At 42.7% G+C, this 25923-nt stretch overlaps 1 protein-coding gene across 2 annotated transcripts; it reads left to right on the forward strand.

Moving 5' to 3' along the window:
• The first annotated feature begins 1531 nt into the window (after positions 1-1531).
• On the forward strand, positions 1532-25662 carry Cdc16 (cell division cycle 16). Of its 2 annotated transcripts, XM_034520248.2 has the most exons (18): positions 1532-1731; positions 2865-2919; positions 3007-3104; positions 4220-4258; positions 4923-5063; positions 6687-6846; positions 7551-7642; positions 8567-8700; positions 9903-9982; positions 11103-11152; positions 12140-12213; positions 12957-13082; positions 15452-15604; positions 17466-17529; positions 19819-19880; positions 21391-21526; positions 23143-23233; positions 25151-25662. In XM_034520248.2, exons 1-18 carry the CDS (start codon positions 1684-1686, stop codon positions 25408-25410), a joined length of 1863 nt encoding a protein of 620 aa, XP_034376139.1. In that variant the 5' UTR covers positions 1532-1683; the 3' UTR covers positions 25411-25662. The 2 variants fall into 2 exon arrangements, with proteins under 2 accessions (XP_034376139.1, XP_076769968.1); XM_076913853.1 differs by lacking the exon at positions 2865-2919 and having other exon boundaries at positions 1558-1731.
• The last annotated feature ends 261 nt before the right edge of the window (positions 25663-25923 follow it).

A 25923-nucleotide genomic window follows, 5' to 3' on the forward strand; every position in this document is an offset into this window, starting at 1 on the left:
CATACAAACCTCATAATGTTTTAAGAAAGTTTATAATATTCCGTTGGGCCACATTTGTAGCTCTCCTCTGTCACATGGGACCTACCGCCACAATATTGGAGAACAACCCTATAAAACATTACAAAGAACAAGGTGGCTTCTGATGAGGAAAAGCATTTATTCTGGTGAGCAAAGCAAGTCTCAGAATGAAATATTGTACCTTTCACTTTTTTTGTAGGAAAGGAGATGTATTTGTAATTATGCACATATACAAAGTACATCATGGAAGCAGAGGATGTGCTAGGTAGGGTATGTTGTAGACGTTGTATCTTGGAAACCAAAGGAAAAGAGAACTCCGTAGCACTGTTTGTTAGAGGCTCTTCAGAGGGATCATGGGAAACTCAGACAATTCAGGAAAATACACCACAGACAGGAAAGGCAGATGGAGCACCTTAATATTCTGTAAGCAAACACTTCGTACTGTAGGGGGAAAAAAAAACCTGCAATGCATACTGCAAATAGCTCAGCATGTACACGCTGCTAATGGTTTGTTTGTTCCAAGGGTCTCTACTGGAAGAATGAAGGTCTCAGCAGCCCTCGGACGATGCAAACCCAGCTGCACAGAGAGGTAACAAGAAGTGCAGGAGACACACAGCAACACACACCAGCATAATCTCAGGAGTAAGGCTGACCAGAGAGGCAATATTAAACTTTGGAATAATTAACTTTTTTTTTTTTTACTCTTTATAAGGCTTTCTTGGTTGGAGATGAGATAAAAAAAGAACAAGGTATTAGAATGTTAATCTACTACTTTCTCAGATAACTAGCTCTCTGACTTGAAGATTAAATTCCTGTATCTGTGGTGACAGCACAAATAGTCTTTATAAAATGATTCTATCCAAAAAATGGAAACAACCGTAAATATGGTAAACTATACCTTGCCACATACCCACCTCAAGTCAATGGTTACGGTTGGATCAATAGCTAAAAATGGAGAAGACGGGAAAGTGTGTGTGTGTATCCTTAAAGTATTACTCTGTCATACATATGTGTATATATACATTCACAGAAAAGGATGCAGCCAACTGCTCACAGGAATGAGAGCAGAACATTTGAGTGGTGCCATTCTCTATACTTTCAATAGGCAACACACGTGCACAAAATGGAATTTTTAAAACACAAAATGCCCCATGTGGTGATGCACATCTGTATTTCCAGCACTCAAGGAGGTGTGTGTGTGTGTGTGTGTGTGTGTGTGTGTGTGTGTGTGTGTGTGTGTAAAGGAGTCTGAAAGTAAGAGGCCAGTCTGGTACCCAGGGACAGCTCTGGGCCACCCAGGACTGAAGAGAGAAAAATTCGGTCTCAGAAATATCCGATGGGGAGAAAAGTAGCCATAGAAGCATCTCTTCCACTCCATGAAGCACGGAATCCCGGTAGACACCCTTAACCGCCTCCCAGACAAAGGCGAATAGCGTCAGGAACAGGAGTCTGGCTCCGGAGCCTGCCACGGAACCAGTTGAGTGGGCACACACCCGAGGGGGACACTTTTGCAGGGGACTTCCGGGGTAGGGCCTGTCGGAGCGGAAGTGCCGTGTGGCGCGCGGGGTCTGATCCGGGCGGTGGTCGGCGCGCTTAGGTTCATCGACAGCCGGGGGCGCGCGGAGGCTCGAGAGGGTGTCGGGTGCCTGACCTGGCCTCGCGGCCATGAACCTGGAGCCGCTGCGCAAACGCGTCCGGCAGTACTTGGACCAGGTGCGCGGCGGGTGGCCGGACGCTGGGCTTCGGGGCGGTGGGGCCTGGCGGGGAGCGCGCCCCTGATCGCTCAGATCCTGCGTGGACTGTGGCAGCGGGGCTGGGGTTGGAGGGTTGCATTGTGGCCTTGGAATCTGGCTGGGCCGTAGGCTGTTTGAGAGGATTTAGTTGTGGTTCTTATTTGATAGAATGCTTGTGAATGCAAACAAGCTGTCTCCAGTTAGGACGGGAAACAATACCTAGTGCTACATCTTCAGCCTCCACACTTCCCTCGAGTGGACAGCAGAGAGTGTTTAAGGGAAGGTGTGTCTCTGGGGTCCACGTCATTGTGATGTCATTTGGTTTTTGCTAAAATGCTTGCTCTCCCGGTAAATGGAGAGCGGAATAGATGCTAAGTGATTGAGCCAAATGTTTGCAGCCTGCTAGCAGGCAGTCGGTTTTGTGATTATTTTCTTTGGCACTAAGATGTAGAGAGGACCGTGTGGGCCTCTTTTCCACTCTGGGGGCATCTGTTCTGAGCAGATTCTCGGGTCCATAAGGCTTTCTCCTGGCCATCCATTTGGCAACCCTGTTCTGAATGTATTCTGGGGAACTGAGGCCGAGGCAGTAAGAGCCAGGGATCAGCACTAACCAAGACAAATTTATAAATGTCTTTCCGCTGTCAGATTAAGTTTTGTTAGAGTTGGCTATAGGGGGCGACTTTGCCCATGATCAGTGACTGTTAATGCGTTATGGGTTTAATTTGAAATATTTGGATCTAGGGATGTACTAAATTCCTACTTTGGGATTCATTGGAGATTGTGGAAAGTGTTATTACATAAATGCCAGTACCAGACGTTCTTGATGACTGCACTTCAATCCCTTGTCTACCGTTTTAGATACTAGCTGATACATTTTTGGTAGTGTAGGAGTTAATCTGCTACCTTGAAATGTGTATATGAAGTTCTTACAGTAAGAAACTAAAACTCACGCTAGCTGAGCTGTAAAATGCAGATGATTGGTGGGCCCCGTGCTACATCTAAGGACGTGTTGTATAGTGAGTTGTTGATTTGGTGTGTGGGTTTGTGCTAGTAGACATCTGTCAGAACTGTGGGGGCAACGGCAGTCACCCTGTGTTTGCTTTTTGTATGCAGCAACAGTATCAAAGTGCTCTGTTTTGGGCAGACAAGGTAGCTTCACTCTCTCATGGTGAGTGACATGCAATTTATTCCCCCTAATTCATCTTTAGAGGTTTCCCCATGAGCCTCTGACCACTTGTGTAATTTTGCCCCTCAGAGGAACCCCAGGATGTTTATTGGTTGGCTCAGTGTCTTTACCTCACAGCACAATACCACAGAGCAGCCCATGCACTCCGGTCACGCAAGCTGGACAAAGTAAGTACCCAGACTGTGTGAACTTCAGTTTCCCAGCTGTCTAAAACGTCATTAGGTTCTTATGTTGGGTATGGGCTGTTATTAAGTTAACATTTAAAAGAACTTAAATTTTTTATTTTTATGTGAAAAAAATGTTTTATCGGTTTGGGGGGGTTTTGGCTTTTGGGGGGAGGTGGGAGGAGTAGTGTTGAGACAAGGTTTCTCTATGTAGTAGTCCTGGCTGTCCTGGAACTCAATTTACAGATCAGGCTGGCTCAAACTCACATATATCCACCTACCTCTACCTCGTGCTGGGATCAAAGGTGTGTCCCACCACACCTAGCTAAGAGAGTTTTTTTTTTTAATTATTATTATTTCTAGTTTTATTTATGTGTTTGTGTGTGTGCCACATGAGTGTGGGTGCCTCCAAAAACCAGAAGTCAGCATTGGGTTCCTCGTTCCAGGTACTGTGAGCTGCCCTATGTGGGTGATGGAAACAGACTTGGGTTCTTTGGAAGAGCAGCAGGCACTCTTCCAGGAGGAAAGCTCTCACTCCAAGTCTCAGTCTTTCCCTCTCTTGCCCACCTGTCTAACCTCGCATTCTCATTGTAGTGTTCTTGCTTTTGTTTGCTTTAAAATTTTGTTTTTTAATATTATGCAAGCGTGTGCGTGTGTGTGTGTGTGACCTGAACCACCTGTGGGATTTGTCCTCTCCTATCATGTGAGTCTCTGGGGACCAGACTCTGGCCTCAGTCTGTGGCAAGTACCTTTAGCTCCTGAGCTGGCTTGAAAACCCAGTTTGCTTGTTTTGAGATAAGGTGTCACTGTTTTTCTTAGTCTGATTCCTAATTCTTGGGCTCAGGGCAGTTCTCCTGTGTCAGCCTGTGTGGTTGGGATTGCAGTCAGAACTTGTCTTGGATCCTTGGTGCCTTTAACATGTTTTTGATGATGAATATAGGCTAAACAGACTGGGGCTCTTTTTTTTTTTTTTTTTTTTTTTTTTTTTTGCTGTAAAGGAGAAATTCTAAAACTCCATGCTTAAGTTTTCTTTTAAAGTAGATGTGTATTATTTTATACAATACACATACATTTTATACATGTAAAGCATTTGACTGTTTCACTTATTTCTTTTCTAGCTGTATGAAGCTTGCCGATACCTTGCAGCTAGATGCCATGTAAGTGTGCTTAGTTTCTGTTTTATCTGGTGAAAATGTGACTGAACAGTGTGCATCCTTCATGTGTGGCAGCTCTTGTTCCAGAAGCTGAAGCATGGCAACTTAGCAGAGCATTTCATAAAGAATGTCCTTTTTAGTATTACTTTCTATAAAATACTGATTCCTATTTGTACTTTAGGCATTTAAATAATAGATATAGTATTTATTGACATTTAGAAATCTAGAAGACTGGGCTAGAGAGATGGCTCAGAGGTTAAGAGCACTGACTGCTCTTCTGGAGATCATAAGTTCAAATCCTAGCAACCACATGGTGGCTCACAACCATCCGTAATGAGATCTGATGCCCTCATATGAGCAAGCGGGCCCAGAGCAAGCAGGGCTGGAGCAAGAGGGAGAAAGGAAGGGGGAAAAAAATCTAGAAGACTGGGTTGGAGAGATGGCTCAGTGGTTAAGAGCACTGGCTGCTCTTTAAACAAAGGTCCTGAGTTCGATCCCTAGCAACCCATGGTGGCTCACAACCATCTGTAATGGGACCAGATGCCCCCTTCTGGTGTGTCTCAAGACAGCTACAGTGTACTCATATACATAAAATAAATAAATAAGGTTTAAAAAAGAAAACTCTAGAAGACATCGGTGATGGCTGGAACTTGTGTTTTCTTCGTAGTACGCTGCAAAAGAGCACCAGCAGGCCCTGGACATCCTCGATATGGAGGAGCCGATCAACAGAAGGCTCTTTGAGAAGTACCTGAAGGATGACAGTGGCTCAAAAGATCCTTCTAGTGACTGGGAGATGTCACAGTCCTCCGTGAGTGATACAGTTAGCATGTTTCAGTAACAGCAGTGGGAAATGCCCACGTGACAAAAAATACATGTGTATAAAAAGTTATGGTTACCTGCTTGTTCTAAGTAACCAAAGACTCAGACATTTCTGACTGAGCGTCAGTGTGAAGCTGTAATGATATGGATGTCCTCTGAACAGGCTGAGCTGGGACCTCTACAATGCCTGGAGCTGCACACAGTGGGTGGAAACATCTTTCTCTCCTCTCTGGTGTGGACACATGAAGAGGAATCTTAATTAGCTTCAATTGTTTACAGGAAAGAATGTTTGAGTTTGTATTATTTATAATTCTACAAAATTGAAACAGATGTAATTAACATAATTAATCACATGCTCAGGTTATTAACCTGGCCTCTTATTTTTAGTGGTTTCTTGAGATTCAGCTCACACTATACAGATACAGTTCACCCATTCAGAGTTTATGGTCCAGTGGTTTTTAGTGTGGTAAAGCTATGCTGGCTTTACCTCCAGCAACTTTAGGGCATTTTTATCATCCAGAAAGATTCCAAATTACTTAACTTGTTACCTACAGATTTACCTGTCTCCTTTATAACATAGTTATGAAAGGGCTGGAACCTGGTCATCCTCCTGTACATTCTAATAATACAGGAATATTACGCATCAGGTATCTCCCTTCCCTCACTCTTTATTTATTATGTACTTAGAAGTGTACTGATTCTCTATTAGGACATGCATATATTACTATCTTGGGATTCTCTTACATACTAACTTACCTGCTAGGAATGCATGGCACACTATTTGTTTTTTGAGATTGTGTTTTAGAATACTCCAGAGAAAATTTCGATTTAGTTGCCCATCTGCAAATCACCATTAACTTCAGTTGATGTGTTTCTTAAGGTTTAGAGTCTTGACAGGAATCAGAGTCCACATTCTGTTGGTGGTAGGTAGCAGGATGGCCAGCACCCCAGAGGTACCCACATCTCCAGGCCTTACAGAGTTCTGTAATTAAGGTATATTTCCCCTTTATCACAAGTGAGGAGAGGAAACAGGCCAAGAGAAATTAAATTATTACACAGAAGCACATACAACTGTCAGAGCCAGAGTTTGAACTCGGTCTCTGGGCTCTCCCTGGCCGCTCCTCACCTTGACCTTGAGCTGTCTTGCTGGCAGGGTTGAATGTTCTCTAGGCCTTCTCATTTGGTTTACATGTCAGACTTTGTCTTTCGTTTTGATTTTATACAGTCTCTTGTCACTCTTACGTCATTATCAAGAGACATGCCTTGAAGCCACACTCCTGAGGTACAAAGCTTCATTGGCATAGAGTCACCAGTGACCAGTGTCCAGGGAAGACAGGCCAAAGAAGCTTTAGTCTAGTCTCAGACTCAATGATGTTGCCCAGGTTGGCCTTGGACTTGCAAATCCTCCTTCCTCAGTTTTCCAGGTGTTGCGTTCTAGCCTGGTGAGACTAAAGCTTCGTTTTGATGTTGCACACTGTTGATTTATACTGTGCTTTGGCAGTTGAGATGACATCATAGACATAGTAAAGACTTCTCAGTGTTCTAATAGTATATATCTCTAAATCAAAAATTAATTTTACTTAGCACATAACAAAATGTATTTTTCCAACAGATAAAGAGCTCTATCTGTCTTCTACGAGGGAAAATCTATGATGCTTTAGATAATCGCACCCTGGCTACCTACAGTTACAAAGAGGCTCTGAAGCTCGACGTCTACTGCTTTGAAGCCTTTGATCTTCTGACATCACACCACATGCTGACAGCACAGGAAGGTTTGGAAACTGCTGTGTTTGTGTTTGTGTGTGTGTGTGTGTCCATCCATGTGTGTATCTGTGTTTATGGCTGTTGTGTAGAATGAATACTATTGCTTGTCTTATTTTCTGAAATTAAGAGCAGAGTACACAATAGTCTTAAATACACCTAGCTCTCTTCATGTATGAAGCACATCACAAAACAGCGTGATGCGGTACCTTTTGCTGGTAGAGTCTTTAAGGGCTGTGATGTCATGAAATCTTTTATGAGAAGTGATTTAAGGGGGAGTTAATAACAAGATCAGTGATCAGAGAACACAGGGTTGGTGTGGTAATGGAGTTCATACACAGACCTAGCCAAAATACTGCCTCTTAAAACCCTGGGCTCTAAAGACAGGGACAAGGACAAGTAGGATGCTGGCTGTTGGCATCTAGTAGAGGCTGAAGATCCTGGAGAGAGCCCTTCTGTTCTCAGGATGCCTTTCAGAGAGTGGCCATACTGACAGTGTAGTCATCACCAAGGCTTGGGTTTGTCAGGCTGATGTGGAGAACCAACTGAGGGCTCCTGGCCCAGCTCTCCAGTAGCAGCCTCACTGTAAGGATTCTCTACTGTACTTTGATTTCCTTTTCCTCTGAGTTGATTTACATAGAGCACATAGAAGAGTTGTCGATCGCTGGTTTCCCATGAATATTTGAAGATATTATTTTTTCTTACTGTTTTTAAGAAAAAGAACTTCTGGACTCACTGCCTCTTAGCAAGCTCTGTGCTGAAGAACAAGAATTGCTACGATTTGTATTTGAGAACAAATTAAAGAAGGTGAGGGAAAGCTCAGCTAATGTTTCTCTTATGTAAATACCTTACATCTTTCCTTAACATTGGCCTTTTTCCTTTTATTAGTTACTTTTGTATATGTGTATGCTGTGTGTGTGTGTGTGTGTGTGTGTGTGTGTGTGTGTGTGTGTCCATACACACACTTGCCTGTGCATGCAGTGGGTGTGTCAGGATATCTTCCAGTTAGTTTTCCACAGATCCTCTCACTGAACTTTGCTGTTTGGGCTAGAATAGCTGCAGTGAGCCTCCAGCGTCCTCCTGTCAGCTCCTTAGTGCTGGGGTCCCAGGCCTGTGGCCATGGGTGCTGGGGCCTGGAAGGTAGGCCTCACGTTTGCACAGCAATTGCATTCTAGCCAGCTCTATTAAAAAACCAAAAACTGTTTATTAACAGTAGCATGTGCCACAATAGATTGTGTAAATATATGAAAATGCTTCCTAAGTTCTGTCTTTCCGAGATGAAATTTTAGAGGAAAGCATACTGATGAGAGTTAATAGACCCCAGCGTTAATAATGTGTCGAGGGGCTCACGAGCACCTCGTGTGACGTCCTCACCTCTTAGGTACAGCATGGACTAAGTTAATAGTGAGCACCTCGTGTGACGTCCTCACCTCTTAGGTACAACATGGACTAAGTTAGTAGTGAGCACCTCGTGTGACGTCCTCACCTCTTAGGTACAGCATGGACTAAGTTAATAGTGAGCACCTCGTGTGATGTCCTCACCTCTTAGGTACAGCATGGACTAAGTTAATAGTGAGCACCTCGTGTGACGTCCTCACCTCTTAGGTACAGCATGGACTAAGTTAATAGTGAGCACCTCGTGTGACGTCCTCACCTCTTAGGTACAGCATGGACTGCTTCTTCCTTTTGCTTCGCTGTTGCTCATTTTATGTATACATTTTTCTGTTTCAGTATAATAAGCCCAGTGAAACTGTCATTCCCGAGTCAGTGGATGGCTTGCAAGAGAATCTGGATGTGGTAGTGTCTTTAGCTGAGAGACATTATTATAACTGTGACTTTAAGATGTGCTACAAGCTTACTTCTGCGTAAGTATACTCGCTGTTTTTGTGTCAGAATGTGAGCTTCAGTCTGTAGTGTAATTCACACTTTCTCTGACAGTCTTACATTAATTGGTGATTGAAGTTACCTTTACCATTTGTAGAGTATTGAACAGGTTGCTGTATTAAAAGAGCAGGTTCCAGGCCCCAAGTCATTGATCCGTGTAGGCTCGCTACAGTTACTTGAGAAGAAGACGTGTCTGCCTCCCCATCCACTGATGTGGGACTGGCAGTTTCCCTGCGCTAATTGTACTGAAACAGAGAAACTTACACATAAATGAACAATGACAAGGCAAAAGATAGAAGCAAAACCTGTCTCCAGCCACCAAGAGCTGTTGGCCTCTAAGCCACACCACAGTCCAGGCTTCAACCCTCAAAGGTCCCTCTTCTTTCCAAAGTATTTTGCGACATGGAAACCCAAGAGGTGATAGTTTGAAAATACCAGTTTGGCCCATGGTTTTGTAAACCTCCTCATTTAGTACTGCTAGCTCTAAGACAGTCCTGTGACTCCAGCTGCCCTGTCTTGCGTATTCACTGCTAAACCGTCTCCTCTAATACCAGCTTCCCATTGCATGTCTTTACACATTGCAGCCTAGTTACACTTTGTAAATTTTTGTGGAGCATGAGGTCGGGGTTGTTTGGTTTTTGGTACAGAGTTTCTCTGTGGAGCCTGGCTGTTCTTTCCTCTGTACACCAGGCTGGCCTCAAACTCAGAGATCTACTGTCTCTGCCTCCTGAGTGCTGGAATTAAGGTGTAAACGTTAACTAACACATTTCACACCTGGCTTTTTTGTTTGTTTGTTTTTCTTCTAACTAAACCAGTTTTCTATTTATGCTTATTTTATGTTTGTGATCCTGGAGATTGGACCTAGGACCTGTCTATTGTAGGCAAGTGTCCTGCGCCTGAGCTTCATCCCACACCCTCTTTATTTTGAGACAGAGTCTTACTAAATTGCCCAGGCTGGCTTTGAACTTATGATCCTTCCGCCTCAGCCTCTTGAGTAGCTAGTGATGTAAGTATGCACTTGGCCTGGCTTCTCTTTCCTTTATAATTAGTTGAAGTGACGTGTTACAGTCACAGTATCATGCACCTGGTGCACAGTGACGGAGCGTGAGGGGCGGGGCGGGCGTGTGATGAGGACTGCTATCCCACTGCCTTCCAGGTGGTAACATGTTGCTTTTACTTTCAGAGTGATGGAAAAAGATCCCTTCCATGCAAACTGCTTACCTGTGCACATAGGAACTCTTGTGGAGCTGAATAAAGCAAATGGTGAGCGCTTACATCCCCCATCCTGTAATCTTACCAGCTGAGGGTGGCCTCAGACTCCTGATCCTTCTACTTCTGCCTCCTCAATGCTGGGGTATAGGCGTGGGCCGCCAGGCCAGGCTTTAGTTAGTTAGTTAGTTAGTTAGTTATGTTTAAGAGCATTCTGAACGATTGAACGTTTGTATTCCGAATCCTGGCTACTTAGGAGACCACAGCAGGAATGCTGTCATCATCAGATGACTGAGGGTGCAGAGCAGAGGATCTCCCGTCTTTCTGCTCTCTCTTCCTCTTCACAGATGTGACTTGTGGTCCAGAGTATGTTAGTATCACGCCTCATTAGTATCAATTTTGACTGCTTTTTTTAAGTATGAAATTAGTATAGACAAACAGTTAAGTCAATATTTAGAAATTGGAGTAGATATTTCTCGTGTCTTAACATTTGAGAAACATTTGATTTGTTAGGCAGTATGTTTATCCTTAAGTCTTTTGAAACCACATAATGAGTTTAGTCAAGAGGGGAGAACGTTTACAGAAGCTCCTGCCCTGCATCCACTGAGCTCTGCCCTGGGTCTATACCTCAGGTGTCCTGGGATCAAGCACCCAGAACACTGAATGCAGAGTGTGTTGTAGGATATGCGGCTGTAGGACATGTCACCATGGATGCTAAGACAGGCACATGTCTTTATCACTTACTAACATGATGAACATGAGAATTCGGCTAACAGTTTGATTATACCATACCCGCTCTAGCCTGTGGCGTGAGGCACATGACTTTCTGCCTCACCTACCGTGCTCAGTTGGGACGTGTGCTTATGAGGCCCATCCTGTGCCCTTATCCACTTAGACAGTTGCAGCCAGTGCTCAGTGGCAGCTACTGGGCTGAGGAGGGCTGTACACAGGTGATGTGTACCTAGAGGAAGGAGGGCTGTACACAGGTGATGTGTACCTAGAGGAAGGAGGGCTGTACACAGGTGATGTGTACCTAGAGGAAGGAGGGCTGTGTGCAGGCGATTTGTACCTAGAGGAAGAAGTGATGAGATTGTCGTGTGTGAGTGGATGGAAGGTCAGACCTGAAATTTAGATTATTCATGTCAAATACATTTTTCCCTTTTTCCTAAAACAGAACTGTTCTATCTTTCTCACAAATTGGTGGATTTATATCCGAGTAATCCTGTAAGTAAAACAATTTCTTTTTTCTTTTTTGTTATCTGAACTTTAAGAAAATAGTTTGCTAGTATGTAGACAGTAGCTTATATATTTAAATTCAAACAAATGATGTGTGTTTTTGTGTGTGTTATTTAATGTATCAATACTCTGTCTGCATGTACACCTGCATGCCAGAAAGGGCATTAGATCCCTTTATAGATGGTTGTAAGCCATTGTGTGGATACTGGGAATTGAACTCAGGACATCTGGAAGAGCAGTCAGTGTTCTTAACCCTTGAGCTATCTCTCCAGTTCCACAAATACTGTTTTCTGTTAAAGCAGTGAGACAAAATGTTCTAGTTCTAGAGATAATAGCAAGCAGCTTTATTATCTAGTCCATGAAATCATTTTTATTTCCACTAAGGCAATAACTTTGATTAAAACCTTTTCCCTCTGGTTATAAAAATATACATACTCCTTTAGTGCTGTACAGAAGCACAACATTCAGAGTTAGTCATGTCTCCCTTTCCCAAGGATATAATTGTCGCATGGCTTTTTGTATGCACGTGTAAGGCACTGGATTGAGCTTGTACTTAGAGAGCTTAGAGTAGAAGGTAGAATCAGATCAGAAGCTGTGTCCTTAAGACAAAAGCCCGTGAATAGGGGCTGACTCTCAAATAAGAAAGAATGTGTCTAGCTCAGCTGAAACCAGTGTAGGGGAATCCAGCCACCTAAAACTCAGAGCCCAGCTAGAAAGCAAAGGTGAGTCAGGGTCAAGCCAGAGCCCAGGCAGGTGTGCTGCTCAGAAGCCTTGACCTCAGTGGGAGCCACCTTGGGAAAACCACAATATCTGTTCCTATCCAGGACCTTAGTAATGTGTATGATCTCAGAGAGTCCCTAATTTAGACTAAAATTTAGGAGTTGAGAACATCCAACCCAGCCTCTGTCTGGCCTACCTTGTTAGATTCCAGTTCAAGGTTCAGTCTCTGGTTATAGTAAATATTGGACTTTTTAGGTATCTTGGTTTGCGGTGGGATGTTACTATCTCATGGTTGGTCATAAAAATGAGCATGCCAGAAGATATCTCAGGTATGAATTTGTTTTCTTCTTTGCTATGTAGTGAACCTTGTTGCTCATAGCTTTAATGCAGTAAGTACTTTAAAAGTAGCCTGAATGAATACTCCCTTAAGCAGGCTCTGCCCACATGCATTGTTTATGTGTATACTGTTCATTAGGATGCTGTAAGCAGAGATGTAGCAGTGGTGCAGGCCATGTACTCAAGACTTGATTGTGTCGTTTTATTTGTACATGAGCATAGGAAACAATAATGTAGTTTCAAAGGGCTGTTCTCCTTTACACTGTCAGCCGTCAGCTTTTGTTAACAGAAAGGCCATTAACCTCTGAATGAGATTAGGGTAAGCTGGTGTGACCATTGAGTGAGTAGGTTCCCGTAAGATCTGCTGTGGTTTCAGGTCTCCCTGTATGCACCCGGGGAGTCTAACCTGGTGCCTGTCAGAACAGGCCCACGTCGTGTGGCTGTCTAAGCCGTGATGTTAGCCTTGGGTAACAGTGGGCTGCTGTGTACATAGTGTGTGTAAGTTGCATACCGAATGCTGGTGAGCTCCGCTATATTACTTTATCTAAAAAGCATAGGACTCGCCTAAAGTTTCTTCAAGTTTGTGGATTGCCTTTCATTTGGCAGCATTGGCAACAGTTGTACAGTTGTTAGCAGTTTATTCAGTTGATGCTATTAATGTTTTTGATGCCATGTACATATACAAACCTAGAAGTTGGAGAATAGATACATTATTTGAACATTGCTTTTGTTTCAGCAAAGCTACCACGTTGGAGAAGACCTACGGACCTGCCTGGATAGCCTACGGGCATTCCTTTGCAGTGGAGAGTGAGCACGACCAAGCAATGGCCGCCTATTTCACAGCTGCACAGCTGATGAAAGGGTAGGCACACAGCCTGACTAAATGCCAGGAAGGGCTTCCCTTGCCACATGCAGGGCGTTTCTCTTAGGAATATTGTTACCGTTTGGATCCTGAATTAGACAACACTGTCCCAAGTGTGTGTTAGCTAACAGTCTGTATTTATAATGTGAATGTGGCAATGGAAGGAAGGGATTGATGGGATTCTCTTCCAATCAGTGTGAGAGAGAAGGAAGAGACCTAGGGAGACTTGCACACAGAGCCTTTTACTTTCCACGCTCGTCAAGAATGGACATGTTCATAGTACAGTCACGACACCTCCACTGTTGCCGCTGTGGTCGCTGCTGTATGAGCAGTTCTGATGCTGCTTCTCCCTCTGACTTTCTAACAATTCTGCTTTATGTGTTCTGAATCTCTGCTCATTCTTAGATGTGTAATTATTGCATCTCCTTGATGCCCTGAGTTATTTATCACCAAAATGTCCAACCTTGTCTCTGGTAACAGCCCTGTCTCAGAGTCTGTCTTACCTGGTCTCTGGTCACACCAGCTCTCATTTGTTACTTTGCCATCCTTTCAGGATCACCCTACTAGCGTGAACTGTCAGTTAGCAGTTAGGGAGCGCTGTCCCTTGCAGTCTCTGAATAGAAGCATAAGCAACATACAGTTAAGTCATTTTAAAACTGTATTTTTTACTGTAGTGTGTATTCACTTCCATGTAACATGGTGAGGTAGACTTACTTCAGCCACTAGCCCATTCTCTACCCCTCCTGTCTGTGTTCGCTCTCTCTCATTACTGCTTTCCTTTATGTTAAATAGTTTGTGGTTTGGATTTTAGTTCTTTTGAGTTTAGTTGTTTATAGTGACTTTCTTAGTGATCACCATATGGAAAAGCAACGTCTTAAAGTAGTGTAGTTTCAAACACTTCACTTTAGCCCTGCCCCTGTGTCCCTCCTTCATGTCACTGTGAATCAGCTTATACCTCATAGGTGAATCCGTTACCATGGTTTATACTGGGTTTTTCTCCATTGCAAACACAGTGACAGTTCACTGCCTTCTGGTCACCACTGCAGTCATGTCAGTTACACAGACTGACTCACTCATTTTTCATGTAGATACAGTTCACATGTAGCTAAGTTACCATCATGTCCTCACAGTTCACATGTAGCTAAGTTACCATCATGTCCTCACAGTTCACATGTAGATAAGTTACCATCATGTCCTCACAGTTCACACGTAGATAAGTTACCATCATGTCCTCACAGTTCACACGTAGATAAGTTACCATCATGTCCTCACAGTTCACATGTAGATAAGTTACCATCATGTCCTCACAGTTCACACGTAGATAAGTTACCATCATGTCCTCACAGTTCACACGTAGATAAGTTACCATCATGTCCTCACAGTTCACATGTAGATAAGTTACCATCATGTCCTCACAGTTCACACGTAGCTAAGTTACCATCATGTCCTCACAGTTCACACGTAGATAAGTTACCATCATGTCCTCACAGTTCACACGTAGATAAGTTACCATCATGTCCTCACAGTTCACACGTAGATAAGTTACCATCATGTCCTCACAGTTCACACGTAGATAAGTTACCATCATGTCCTCACAGTTCACACGTAGATAAGTTACCATCATGTCCTCACAGTTCACACGTAGATAAGTTACCATCATGTCCTCACAGTTCACATGTAGATAAGTTACCATCATGTCCTCACAGTTCACATAAGGGACTTGCTTTAGTTTCCACGGTAGATCTACTAGTGTCGGTATGTATCGCTCTCATGGCTACTTGTGCCTGTTTGTTTGTAAGCCCTTTTATCATAGGTTTTTTATTCTGCTTGTCAATCCCAAAATCACTATTTGGTTCTCTATTATAATTTCTGTTTTGGGAGCCCTGAATAGCTGGCTCAGCAGTTTAGAGCACTAAATTTCCCTTGCAGAGAACTAGGTTCAGTTTCCAGTGGCAGCTCACAGCTGCCTGTAACTCCAGCTTGGGGAATCTGATGTCTGCTTTTGGCCTTCACAGGCTCCTGCACACATAATACACTAGTCACATATGTGTATTTAATTTAATTTTCTTCTTCTTTTTTTTTTTTTTTTTTTTTACTTGCTGTCCTCTGATGGGGAATTATTCTTATACTTTTTACTAACTTTGTAAACTTAATTTTCTTTAGTCCTTTGACTATTAACCTAGCTTATTTAAGGTATTGTCCAGCATCTCCTCTTCTGCTAGGACGGTTTCCGTTGACTGGTCCCCCGCCCCCGGGCTTGCACTGTATTTAGAGTTAGAAAAGGTAAACAGCAGGATCCAAAGCTGACAAGTTTTTGTTCATTACAAAGGTTCAGGCGTTGAATGTGTGAAACTTTCCGATCATTTCAGGTGTCACTTGCCAATGCTATATATTGGATTAGAATATGGTTTGACCAATAACTCGAAACTGGCTGAGCGGTTCTTTGGCCAAGCTCTGAGCATCGCCCCAGAAGACCCATTTGTTATTCATGAGGTTGGAGTGGTTGCCTTTCAGAATGGAGAGTAAGTACCACAGGGCTCCCGCCTGCTGTGGGCTCCTTGAAATGGACCTTGGCCCTTAAAACTCCACTGACCAGAGCTGCTCGTTATTGGACTTTTGTTTTATAAAAATGAGTCTATTCATTTTTATTTTTAGATGTATTATTTTATGAGGCAGGTATGAATTCAAAAGTAGAAATTCTCATCATGGAATTCTATAAAACACTAAACCCTGCTGTGCCCTCCTTTAATATAGGCTGCCACAGACTCCAGTGCCCACCATGTGTCTTCTTTATCAATTAGATGTTAGATTCACATGGTGTCACATTTTGAAATAAAAATGTCCTGTGATTAATTATTGTCAGAACAAAAAGTAAACTATTTAGCGTGATCATCTTCATAATAAGGCTTTTCTATAGCCTTGCATATCTAGTGAATAAGCAGTTTGGAAGAGAAGGCTGTAGGCTGCATTAGACTACCTAAATGTAAGCACAGCGTTGTTTGTTCTAAGACTTGGGTTATCGACGGCTCACACGGGAGAGCACTTGCTGCCTTGGCAGAGGACCAGGATCCTGTTCCTAGCATCCTCATGGTGGTCACAGCAATTATAACTCAAGTTCAAAGGGAGCCATGCCCTCTTCTGACCTCTGTTGGCACACACATATTTTTAGGCAAAACACTTAGACACATAAATCTTTAAAATATTTTCATTTAGGTTATGTATTATATATAAGAAGGGTTTGTAACCTCAAAAAAATTAAGAATTATTATTTTATGTGTGTGAGTGTTTTGCCTGCATGTATATATGGGCACAGAGGTCAGGGGATAGAGTCTGGTTAAGCCACCTTGTGGGTCCTGGGAATCACTGAGCCAGTTCTCTAAACCCATAGAACTTTGAATGTAGATAGTACTTTAATATAGTTCCTCCTCAAAATTTGCTGCCACTTTCTCTGTGAATTGACCAACAAAAATCACTTGTTCCCTAAAACCAATACTCTGGCGATTTAAATCTTCACACATGTAGATGTGAAAAAGCCCGAGTCCACTGGGCTGGCCTGAGTCAGCTGAGCCCTTCCTGGCTGCTCTGGTACCAAACTGTACCCCGTCTGCTGTCTAATAGTCTTTTTAGTGCTGTGATTTTCAACAGTGTATGTACTCTTTGTTGGTAACTTTACTGTCTAAAATAATTTCCAAACTTACTGCTGCCTCTTGGTGTACCGTAAGTAGCCATCATGTGCCTCCGAGGGAATGTGCAGTAGCTGAACAGTGGCCAAGTGAGTGTGCTGCTGGCGGGAAGTTGGCTCTCAGTGAGCTGACAGTATGTGGTGAAGAGGGTTGGTTAATCATTGGTTAGTTGATGAAATATTGTGGCCAGACATTTACAGGAGTCATTAGAAACAGCTATCTCCTAAATCCTGAACCTGTGCTATATCCATAAGACTAGCTATTTGTCTCCTAAATCCTGAACCTGTGCTATATTCATAAGATTAGCTATTTGTCTCCTAAATCCTGAACCTGTGCTATATTCATAAGATTAGCTATTTGTCTCCTAAATCCTGAACCTGTACTATATTCATAAGATTAGCTATTTGTCTCCTAAATCCTGAACCTGTGCTATAGTCATAAGATTAGCTATTTGTCTGGCTCAAATTATTTTTTCTTTTTTAGTCTTTTGTTTTTGTTCTTTGAGTTGTCATACAAAGTGATGAGTTTCTATGGCATTTTCATGTATATGTATCATCATACTCTGTTTTTATTCATAGTATAATCTCAATTATTTTTAGCAGTTTCCATGTTATTTTAGTACTACTAGAGATACTCAAATTTTTCTCAGTGTCTTACCTTTGCAAATTGTGAATAACTGCAAACCCCTCCTCTATTTTAGATGGAAAACAGCAGAAAAATGGTTTCTCGATGCTTTGGAAAAAATTAAAGCAATTGGGAATGAGGTATTGTGTGCACATACACACACAGACACCACTGAACATATTGAATGTTAGATGTGGACAATGCAGGCAGTCTTTCTCCTAGAGGAGAATCAGCTAACGTTTGACATCACAGATAACTGACAGGGTTCTGATTATCTGTTGACTCGTATACCAGGAAAACATGAGCTCAGTTCTGACTCCAGAGCAGCTACTGGGTGTGACGTGGGGCAGCAATCAAAACACAAACAGTGGTTTTTTGATATGGTTTCCAATGACTAGTTGAAGTATTAGTCTCTTCTCGACATTGCTTCTCTAGAGCTTCAGAGAGCCTCGTCTTTGGCTCAGTTAAGAAAAAGCAGTTTGGCAGCAAACCAACCTCTTTAGAACTAGGTGTCATTTTAAGTCAGACCTTTTGTTGTTTTTATTAGTTAGTGCTGATGAATTAACCCTAATGGCAAGGCTTTATATATGCACTGGCATTATTCAGAGTCTTTTTAACTATAAGCATGTACCTAAGAGACTGCATGTGGCTGCTCCTTGGATTTTTGTTTCTGGAACTGGTACCTGTCTAGTCTTACTCTGTTCTGCATTTCACACCCTGGTTTTTCTTTGTACCTCACACTCATGGCCTCCGTTCCTTTATGTTTGTTTCTGTCTCTCTGACAGACACAGTTCAAAGTCTCCGCCTGGGACAGTCTGCCTGTCCACATAGATTGAGCCCTGCTTGCTTTGGTCTTTGATTGTTCATCATTTGAACTTACAAACATTGCTGTGTGTTCCACGTGTATGTCTGCAAAGCATGGTTTATTGTCAGCTGAGTTTTGGGTAGTTAATACTAGTGTTTTTATCAAAGTAGGATTGCCAGTCAGCACATTCCATCATTGAAACAATTCCGTATTTTACTGTTTACTGGCCCAACAGCAGCACCTGGAGCCGGTTAGAAACGCAACCCTAAGATCGTTGAGTCAAAGCTGCAGTCTTAGCAGCATTGAGTTGAGTCTCATACATAGGAAAGGTTGAGAAACCTGAGCCACTCCTAAAAATACTTTTTCATTCATAGTCAGTTTGCAATCTTACAAAAACTTAAATATGAGAGCATACGACTATTGAAGGATCATAATACCAATTAAAAATTACAGGAAAGGAAAATACTGTTTTACTTTAGTAAGAAACTGCAGCAGAAATCAAGCTAGCTAACGAGAAATACTCAGGCCCAACAATGTCTGAGGGGGTTGTTTGCATGGGCTGGGCTCCTAAATCCAGTCCTCAATGCCAGGGAAAAGATGACCCAAGTTCCTTTGTGGATTTGCTTAACACGTTTACTGAGTGCCAGCCATGAGAACGGAGCTAGGCATCAGCTACAGTAAAAACTGTTTGTTATAGTTTGTGTCTTCAGAGCCATTGGAAAATACAAGTATGTAATCTGAGCAATGGTCCAGTCTGACCAAGGATATGAAAACACTCCATGCAAGGGTCGCTCACCCACATGTGGCAGTGAAGAAGGGTTTGGGGCACACCACACACCCCATCCTTAGTATGCAGACATCAGCTAGACAGAAATAAGGGACAAGGTGTTTCAGAGGCAGAAGTGGTGTGTGCAAAAGCAGGAGTGGATTCATTGTGGTTTGGATTTGACATTTCAGAGGATATCAAGAAATGGAGCAGGAACGTTAAGTGGGTTATTAAAAATCTTCAAGTGGTGCTAGAGAGCTGGCAGGTTATCCAAGGAGAGAGAACGTGAGAAGTTTCAGGAAGAAGACAGCATAGCTGTGCTCATAGGGTAGAGGCTCAGGCCAGACTCCTAATATTGGGAAGCCAAGGTGTGTGGCATTGGAGGTGTGCCTGCCAGGTAAACTGAACAAACTCTAGAGTCTTAGAAAGGCCAGGGCATCCTGTTCCCATCGAGTGGCTGGCTTGGATATTTGGGATGAGGTTAGAGAGCTAGAATGACTAGGGAAAGATGCATTTAGTATGCTGAGTTGAAAGTGCTTATAACATTTCTAGATAGAAATATTTAAAAGGCAGATGGCCATAAAGATCCAGGCTTTCAAATCGACTCTAGTCGGCAAGTACACAATTTAAATTTCTTTGGCCTGGCTGGACTCTGGGATGAAATTGTGCTAATTACAGTCTAGTTTTTAGGAAGTCTTGTCTAGTAGAGGAGAAAACTGGATGAACCAATAAATCGTGTGTGTTGGGGTTGGGGGATACCAGGAGACAACCCAGTTTGCAACTTGCAGGATGTGAAATGAGTTAGTAGAAACAGCTCAGGCTGAACAGTGACATGGATTTGATGTTGCTATGTTCTAGGTGACAGTTGACAAATGGGAGCCTCTGTTGAACAACCTGGGACATGTCTGCAGAAAACTTAAGTAAGTGAAATGAGCATTCTCAGTTGTGTTCCTTGTCACTGAAAGTGTGTTTGTTTCATGATATCCTCCAGTCCCCATACTTGGCTGCAATAAGCATCAACATCCCCGGTTTTCCTATTTCAGTTGGTATACTTTTATTTTAGAAACACTGAAGAGTATAACAGCTATGGCTTTTTTTTTCCCTCTCTTATATTAAAAACCTTTAATATTCAAAATTAATTTGGAAGCACTTAAACAATAAGGTCTAATTAAAACTATATCCATATTCTGGCATTGTTTCCCCAGAAGTTTCATGATACTGTAGGCAGGTGACAGTTACAAATGTGTTCTTGGCTGGAGATGTACTGCAATGGGAAGAATGCCTGCCTAACATTCAGAAAGCCCTGGGTTTACTTCCCAGCTCTGCGTAAAAGCAGGCATGGTGGCTCATGTCTCTGTGATCCCAGCATTCAGTAGGTGGAGGCAAGCAGATCAGGTTCAAGGTCACCATGGCTACATTGTGAGTTGGGGGCCACGTGAGACCCTGTTTCAAAAATGTGTGTGTGTGGGGGGGTGCTGTTTTGTCAAAAGTAAGGCGTGGAAACAAGATGATTCAGAAGTTAGCAAGTGTGTCAGGTGTGGCAGCACACATTTAGATGGCAATCCCCAGGACTGAGGTGCTGAGGCAGGGTGAGCGCTGCAAGTTTAAGGCCAGCCTGCACTGGAGAGTAAAACTCGGGCTCCACAAACAAACAAACAAATAAACAGAAGAACCTTTTTAGAGGCATTACATAAATATCCTTATGTAATACAAGATGGTTTTACAGCTTAAAAATAACTGAAATGCATCAACTGGGGAGGGTGGTAGGCAGGAGAGGGTTCTGCTGAAGAATTTCTTTGGTCTTGACTATCTGTTAAAGTTTTAACATTTCCCAGACTTTTAACTGAGTATGAAACCTTTTCACAGATTTCTACAGAACAAATAGTTCAGAAACTTTAGGAAATGATATTCCAGGTAATTTATAGATAAACGTTAAGGCAAAACTCTTTGGTGCTTTCGACTGCCTTTGGTATAGAAAGGTTATGTCACTGGAAAAAATGGTGTGTTATGAAGCTCAGTGTGGAAGCCCGGGACTTCCTGGTGGTGTCGCAGCTTAATGCTGGAGTTCCTCATCCAGCTAAGGGACATGGCAGGAAGTAAATACTTTTACCTTTTGAGACAACCTCACTAAATAGCCCTGGCTGCCGTGTAACTTGCTATGTAGCCCAGGCTGATTTCAAACTCAAGAGATCTGCCTGCTTCTTGCCTCTCAAGGCCTGGGATTAAAGGCCTGTACCATAACACCAGACTCCACAGGAAAATATATTTTCAGACGGTGAAATCCATAAAAGTAAGTATGGGGAGTTAAAAGTCTTGACCACATCTCTCAGGAAAGACTGTGGATTCACAAAGACAAGTAGAATGTTTTTAGTCAGCACTTTTATTCCATCCAATAATTGTCTTTCCCCCTTTCTCTTCTTCCCTGAACAGGAAGTATGCTGAGGCCTTGGATTACCACAGGCAGGCCCTGGTGCTCATCCCTCAGAACGCATCCACCTACTCTGCCATCGGCTACATCCACAGCCTGATGGGCAACTTCGAAAACGCTGTGGACTACTTCCACACGGTGTGTCTTCCGTTAGACTTTCTTCAGTCTGGTTAATAATGTGCTCTTCCATTTAAAAAGATCTTTTCTCAGGCCACATTTCACTGATTTACACATTTAAACCTCTTTAGTAACCCTGTGTTTATTCTTTTCTCTGCAAAGAAATTATGCATATTGTGTAGTATTCATCAAATTAGAGGTAAACATGAGGCTGTCCTGCATATGCATTGAGGTCTTTGTCCCTCGGTCCCATCTGGATTTGTGCAGCCAAGAAGAGAGAGGGGATTCCCTGTCTTCCTCCTGAGAACTTGGACTATTAACCCCTGTTCCTCCTGTATGTGAACAAAAGCAGTCCATGTGTTTATCACAGCCAAGAGGCTTTTCTTAGTTCATGTACCTTATTTCATGAGAGAAAGCCTGAGGCAAGTCTTTGAAGGTCCATAAAAGAAAAAACATAAAGACAGAAAGTTCTAAGTTGTGCTTTAACATATAAGTACAGTGACCACTAAAGGAAAAAAATGGCAGCTCAACTTGATCATCGTCATCTCCTGTCATGTTTTTGTACTCATCTATACCTGGATTTCAATTTTTTATCACAAAAAATATTGAATTTTTTTATTGGGTAGTTTATTTATTTACATTTCAAATGTTATCCCCTTCCCCAGTTTCTCCTCCAGAAGCCCCACATCCTGTCTCGTCCTTCCCTGATTTCAAGGTTTTTATTGGCACTCTAGTCTATGCATTAAAAATAAAATAGAAACGAATAAATGCTTTCAGTTTCCAGCACAGGCAGGTGGTGTTCCTTTCTTCCTTATCTCAGTGGCAGCACGCATGGCTGTTCTGAGTCAGGGTTTTACAAGCTGCAGATATCTGTTTTACACATCTTATAAAAACCTCCAGATTGCTGATTTGTCAATAAAAGGCTTAGACAGTGGCCACAATTGATAGATTATCTTTCCATGGCCTTCACGTGGTCTCATCCCCCTTCCCGATCACTAGGTACGCCTTTACAGGCAGGGCATTCAGATTTCAGCTATGCGTGCTCACAGCAGCATCAGGACAGGACCAGCTCGAAGATACCAGAAACATTAGCACTTGAGAACATCTGAGCCTTAGGGGCAACTAACTAATGCTCTTTGGAGAGACGGGTAATACATGAGGTAGTGCGATATTTGAAAGGTAAATTCATTGATGTAATGTGTTCATAACTGGTCTTTAAGGATCAATTAGCCATTCTCAGGCTACATGAAGTCCTACAGTTCTGTGGTCATAGGAACGTTGAGCTGTAAGCTTAACCTTAGAATGTTTTCTGGTCTTAAAGTCTTTGAGATGTTTAAATGTGACTATTAGTGTAAGTAACTGATCTTTAATCGTGTTGATGCACAAGGGTCACAGAACTCTAAAGACAGTTGTCTAATGTGCTGGGGACAGCCTTTAGGACAAGAGTGGCATAGTGTGATAGCCATCCTTGACCCTTGCCTGCTGAGCAGGCACCAGCTCATGCCTAGACTTGGAGCTGGCTACTCACTGCGGTCTCAGCTAACCTATCCAGGATTCCATAGGACGCTTTGTGAAAATACTTCTAACAAACGGGAAGAAATCACATTTTAATAACCATGCTTGATCTTTTTTGGCAGGCTCTTGGTCTTAGGCGAGATGACACATTTTCTGTTACAATGCTTGGTCACTGCATTGAAATGTACATTGGTGATTCTGAAGCTTACATCGGTAAGATTAAATTGTTCTCCTGACAGCATGTTATACTCTGTGCTGGTCTCTTGAAATCTCATGCAGCGTTCGGAATTCTAGAAACGCACTTAACTTGTTGGAATAGTGCAGTATGAGTTGTGGCTCGTGTCAGGTTGCATGCTGGCTGTACGTACAGCATCTGTGCTATATGGTAGTCCACAAGAGTCGGTCGTAGAAGAGGAGCTCATGGAGATGTTTCTCTAAGACAATGGATGGCTTTGTCCCCTTTATTTAACACAGAGCACAACATAATAATGTATATTTTAATAGATTTAATACATTTCATTTATTTAATAGTGATTTATAATACTTTGAAGAACTTTTACAGTGATAGAATCATTTTAAATACAATGCTGTAGTTGAGCAGTTCTTTAAGAACAGGCACTGTGAGGTCAGGAGAGCGCATTGAGGTCAAATGTTGAGAGCTGTACTTAGGGGGAAAATAAATAAAGAGACTTTAAAGACTGGGGCATAAACAAACATGGGGGGGGGATGATAAATTGAGCTTTAATAAAATGAAGACCCTGGGCTAAAGAGATGGGCCAGTGGTTAAGAACACTGACTTCTAGAGGTGGCTCACGGCCATCTGTAATGGGATCCAGCGCCCTCTTCTGTGTGTCTGAAGACAGCGACAGTGTACTCACATACATAAAATAAATAATAAATCTAAAAAAAAAAAAAATGCCACTGTAAGAAGAAAGGCCTGCCACTGAATGGAGGTATGAATCACAGCCTAGACAGCCTATCAGGAACTTCTTGTCTAGAATTTAAGAAAAAACCCTCTAAGAAAAGAATACACTAAAAGTGTGCAGATGCTGGGTGGGGTAGTGCATCCCTGTAATCTGTCTCTGGATTGCTGAAGCAGGAGGATCATAGGATCCAGGCCAGCTTGGGCTATACACACAATCTCGTGGATGGTGTGTGTTTGTGTGGGTCCTATCCATGAAAAGAGCAAACACTGCAAGAGTGGCACAGAGTTAGGGGACGCCTTGAAGGCATTCAGCAACATCTCACCTGGGAATGGAGCTGACACTGGCATAACAGGCCACCGTGCTTCTTCTAACAGCTAGTGCTTCCAACCACTGAGCCATCTCACCAGCCCCAACTAGTGATGATGTGGAACAGCTGATATTTCTGTGTTTTGATTATGTTAGAGTTAGAAATGAGTAAAACCTGGAAAACCATTCATGTGTTGTCAGAGTTACCAGGTAAATATTGCTGAGTCGCAGGCTTTCATCAACAGGAAGAAAGGTTGAGCTCTGTGGGTCACTTGCGTGCTCTTCCCCTGGGCTTTCTGGTCACTTCATGTGGCTGTGGTCAGATGACTGACTGACTCTATGATGGGCTCACAGTGGGTAGAGGACCTCAGCTGGGATGGAGTCAGATTTCCGTCCAGGCTGCTTGGTAGTGTAAGTGGGCTCAGAGAGCTAAAGGGCGAGAAAGAACTGCTGCTGCCAAAGTGCCTCGCCCTGAGAGCCATCAGCTTGAAATGTGTCATAGTTTCAGTTATGTCAGAAATTATTGACCCTAATCTATCTAATTAGATTAGCCCGAATATATAATGTTTTATATATTTTGATATAACTTGAAAATAGACTTCATTTCTATGAGCAGTGGTTTAGGACAGTACCCAACATGGTTTAAGATGTACTCACACCCAGACATTAGGAACAGTCAGTTCTGGAGCCATGTTGGAACCATGACTGCATGCACTTTGAAAACTTTTCTAAGAGTCTCCTTTGAAAATGGTGAAAAATAAAGAAAAAGGAAAGAAGAAAAGTGGCTTCCCCTGTACCCGGTATTTATGTTGTTTAAAGCACAGTTGGACTTAAGTGGCAGGGCAGAACAAGTAATGATGGAATTTCATGTTTTTTTAATGATGGTGTTTCTTTTTAGGAGCAGACATTAAAGACAAATTAAAGTGCTATGACTTCGATGTGCATACAATGAAAACACTAAAAAACATCATTTCACCACCATGGGATTTCAGGGACTTTGAAGTAGAAAAGCAGAACACAGAGGAAGCGGGGCTTGCACCTCTGGAAAACGCCACTAAAACTCCAGAGTCCAGACCTTCCTTGGAAGAGACTTTTGAAATTGAAATGAATGAAAGTGACATGATGCTAGAGACGTCTATGTCAGACCACAGCACATAACCACAGCACTTAACCTCACAGAGGTCCAGGGTCCACCCTCATGTGCCAGCGTAGGTCAGTGCTCCCTTGAAGCCTTGCTACGTCATACGGATTTCCCAGTTCCTGATGTGACTCCAGACTACATCTCTACAGTTAGGACCAGCAGCCTGCATTAAGAGGTGGGACAGCAGACCTTGGCAACAGATGTTTTCTGATTTTCTGAACCTACAAAGTAATTAGTTACATGTAGCAGAATAAAGAAGGTCAACTGTTTGTTGTCTTTTTCATTGTCTTTTCCAATAAATTTATATTTGGGAATAACTTTAGAAGCTTCCAAGCTGGTAGAATGTATCTGTTACCTTCTGTTGCTATAATAACATTCTATGACCAGGGCGGCTACTGAAGGAAGAGTGCAATTGACTGCGCTGGAGAAGCAGTGCAGCAGGCAGGCATAGCAGCTGCAGGGGGAGCAAGGACAGCCCCTCTCAAAGCCCATCCAGTGACACATTCCTCCAACAGTGACAGCATCTGGGG

This window comes from Arvicanthis niloticus, chromosome 16 (assembly GCF_011762505.2).
Source record: "Arvicanthis niloticus isolate mArvNil1 chromosome 16, mArvNil1.pat.X, whole genome shotgun sequence".
Classification (NCBI taxonomy): Eukaryota; Metazoa; Chordata; class Mammalia; order Rodentia; family Muridae; genus Arvicanthis; species Arvicanthis niloticus.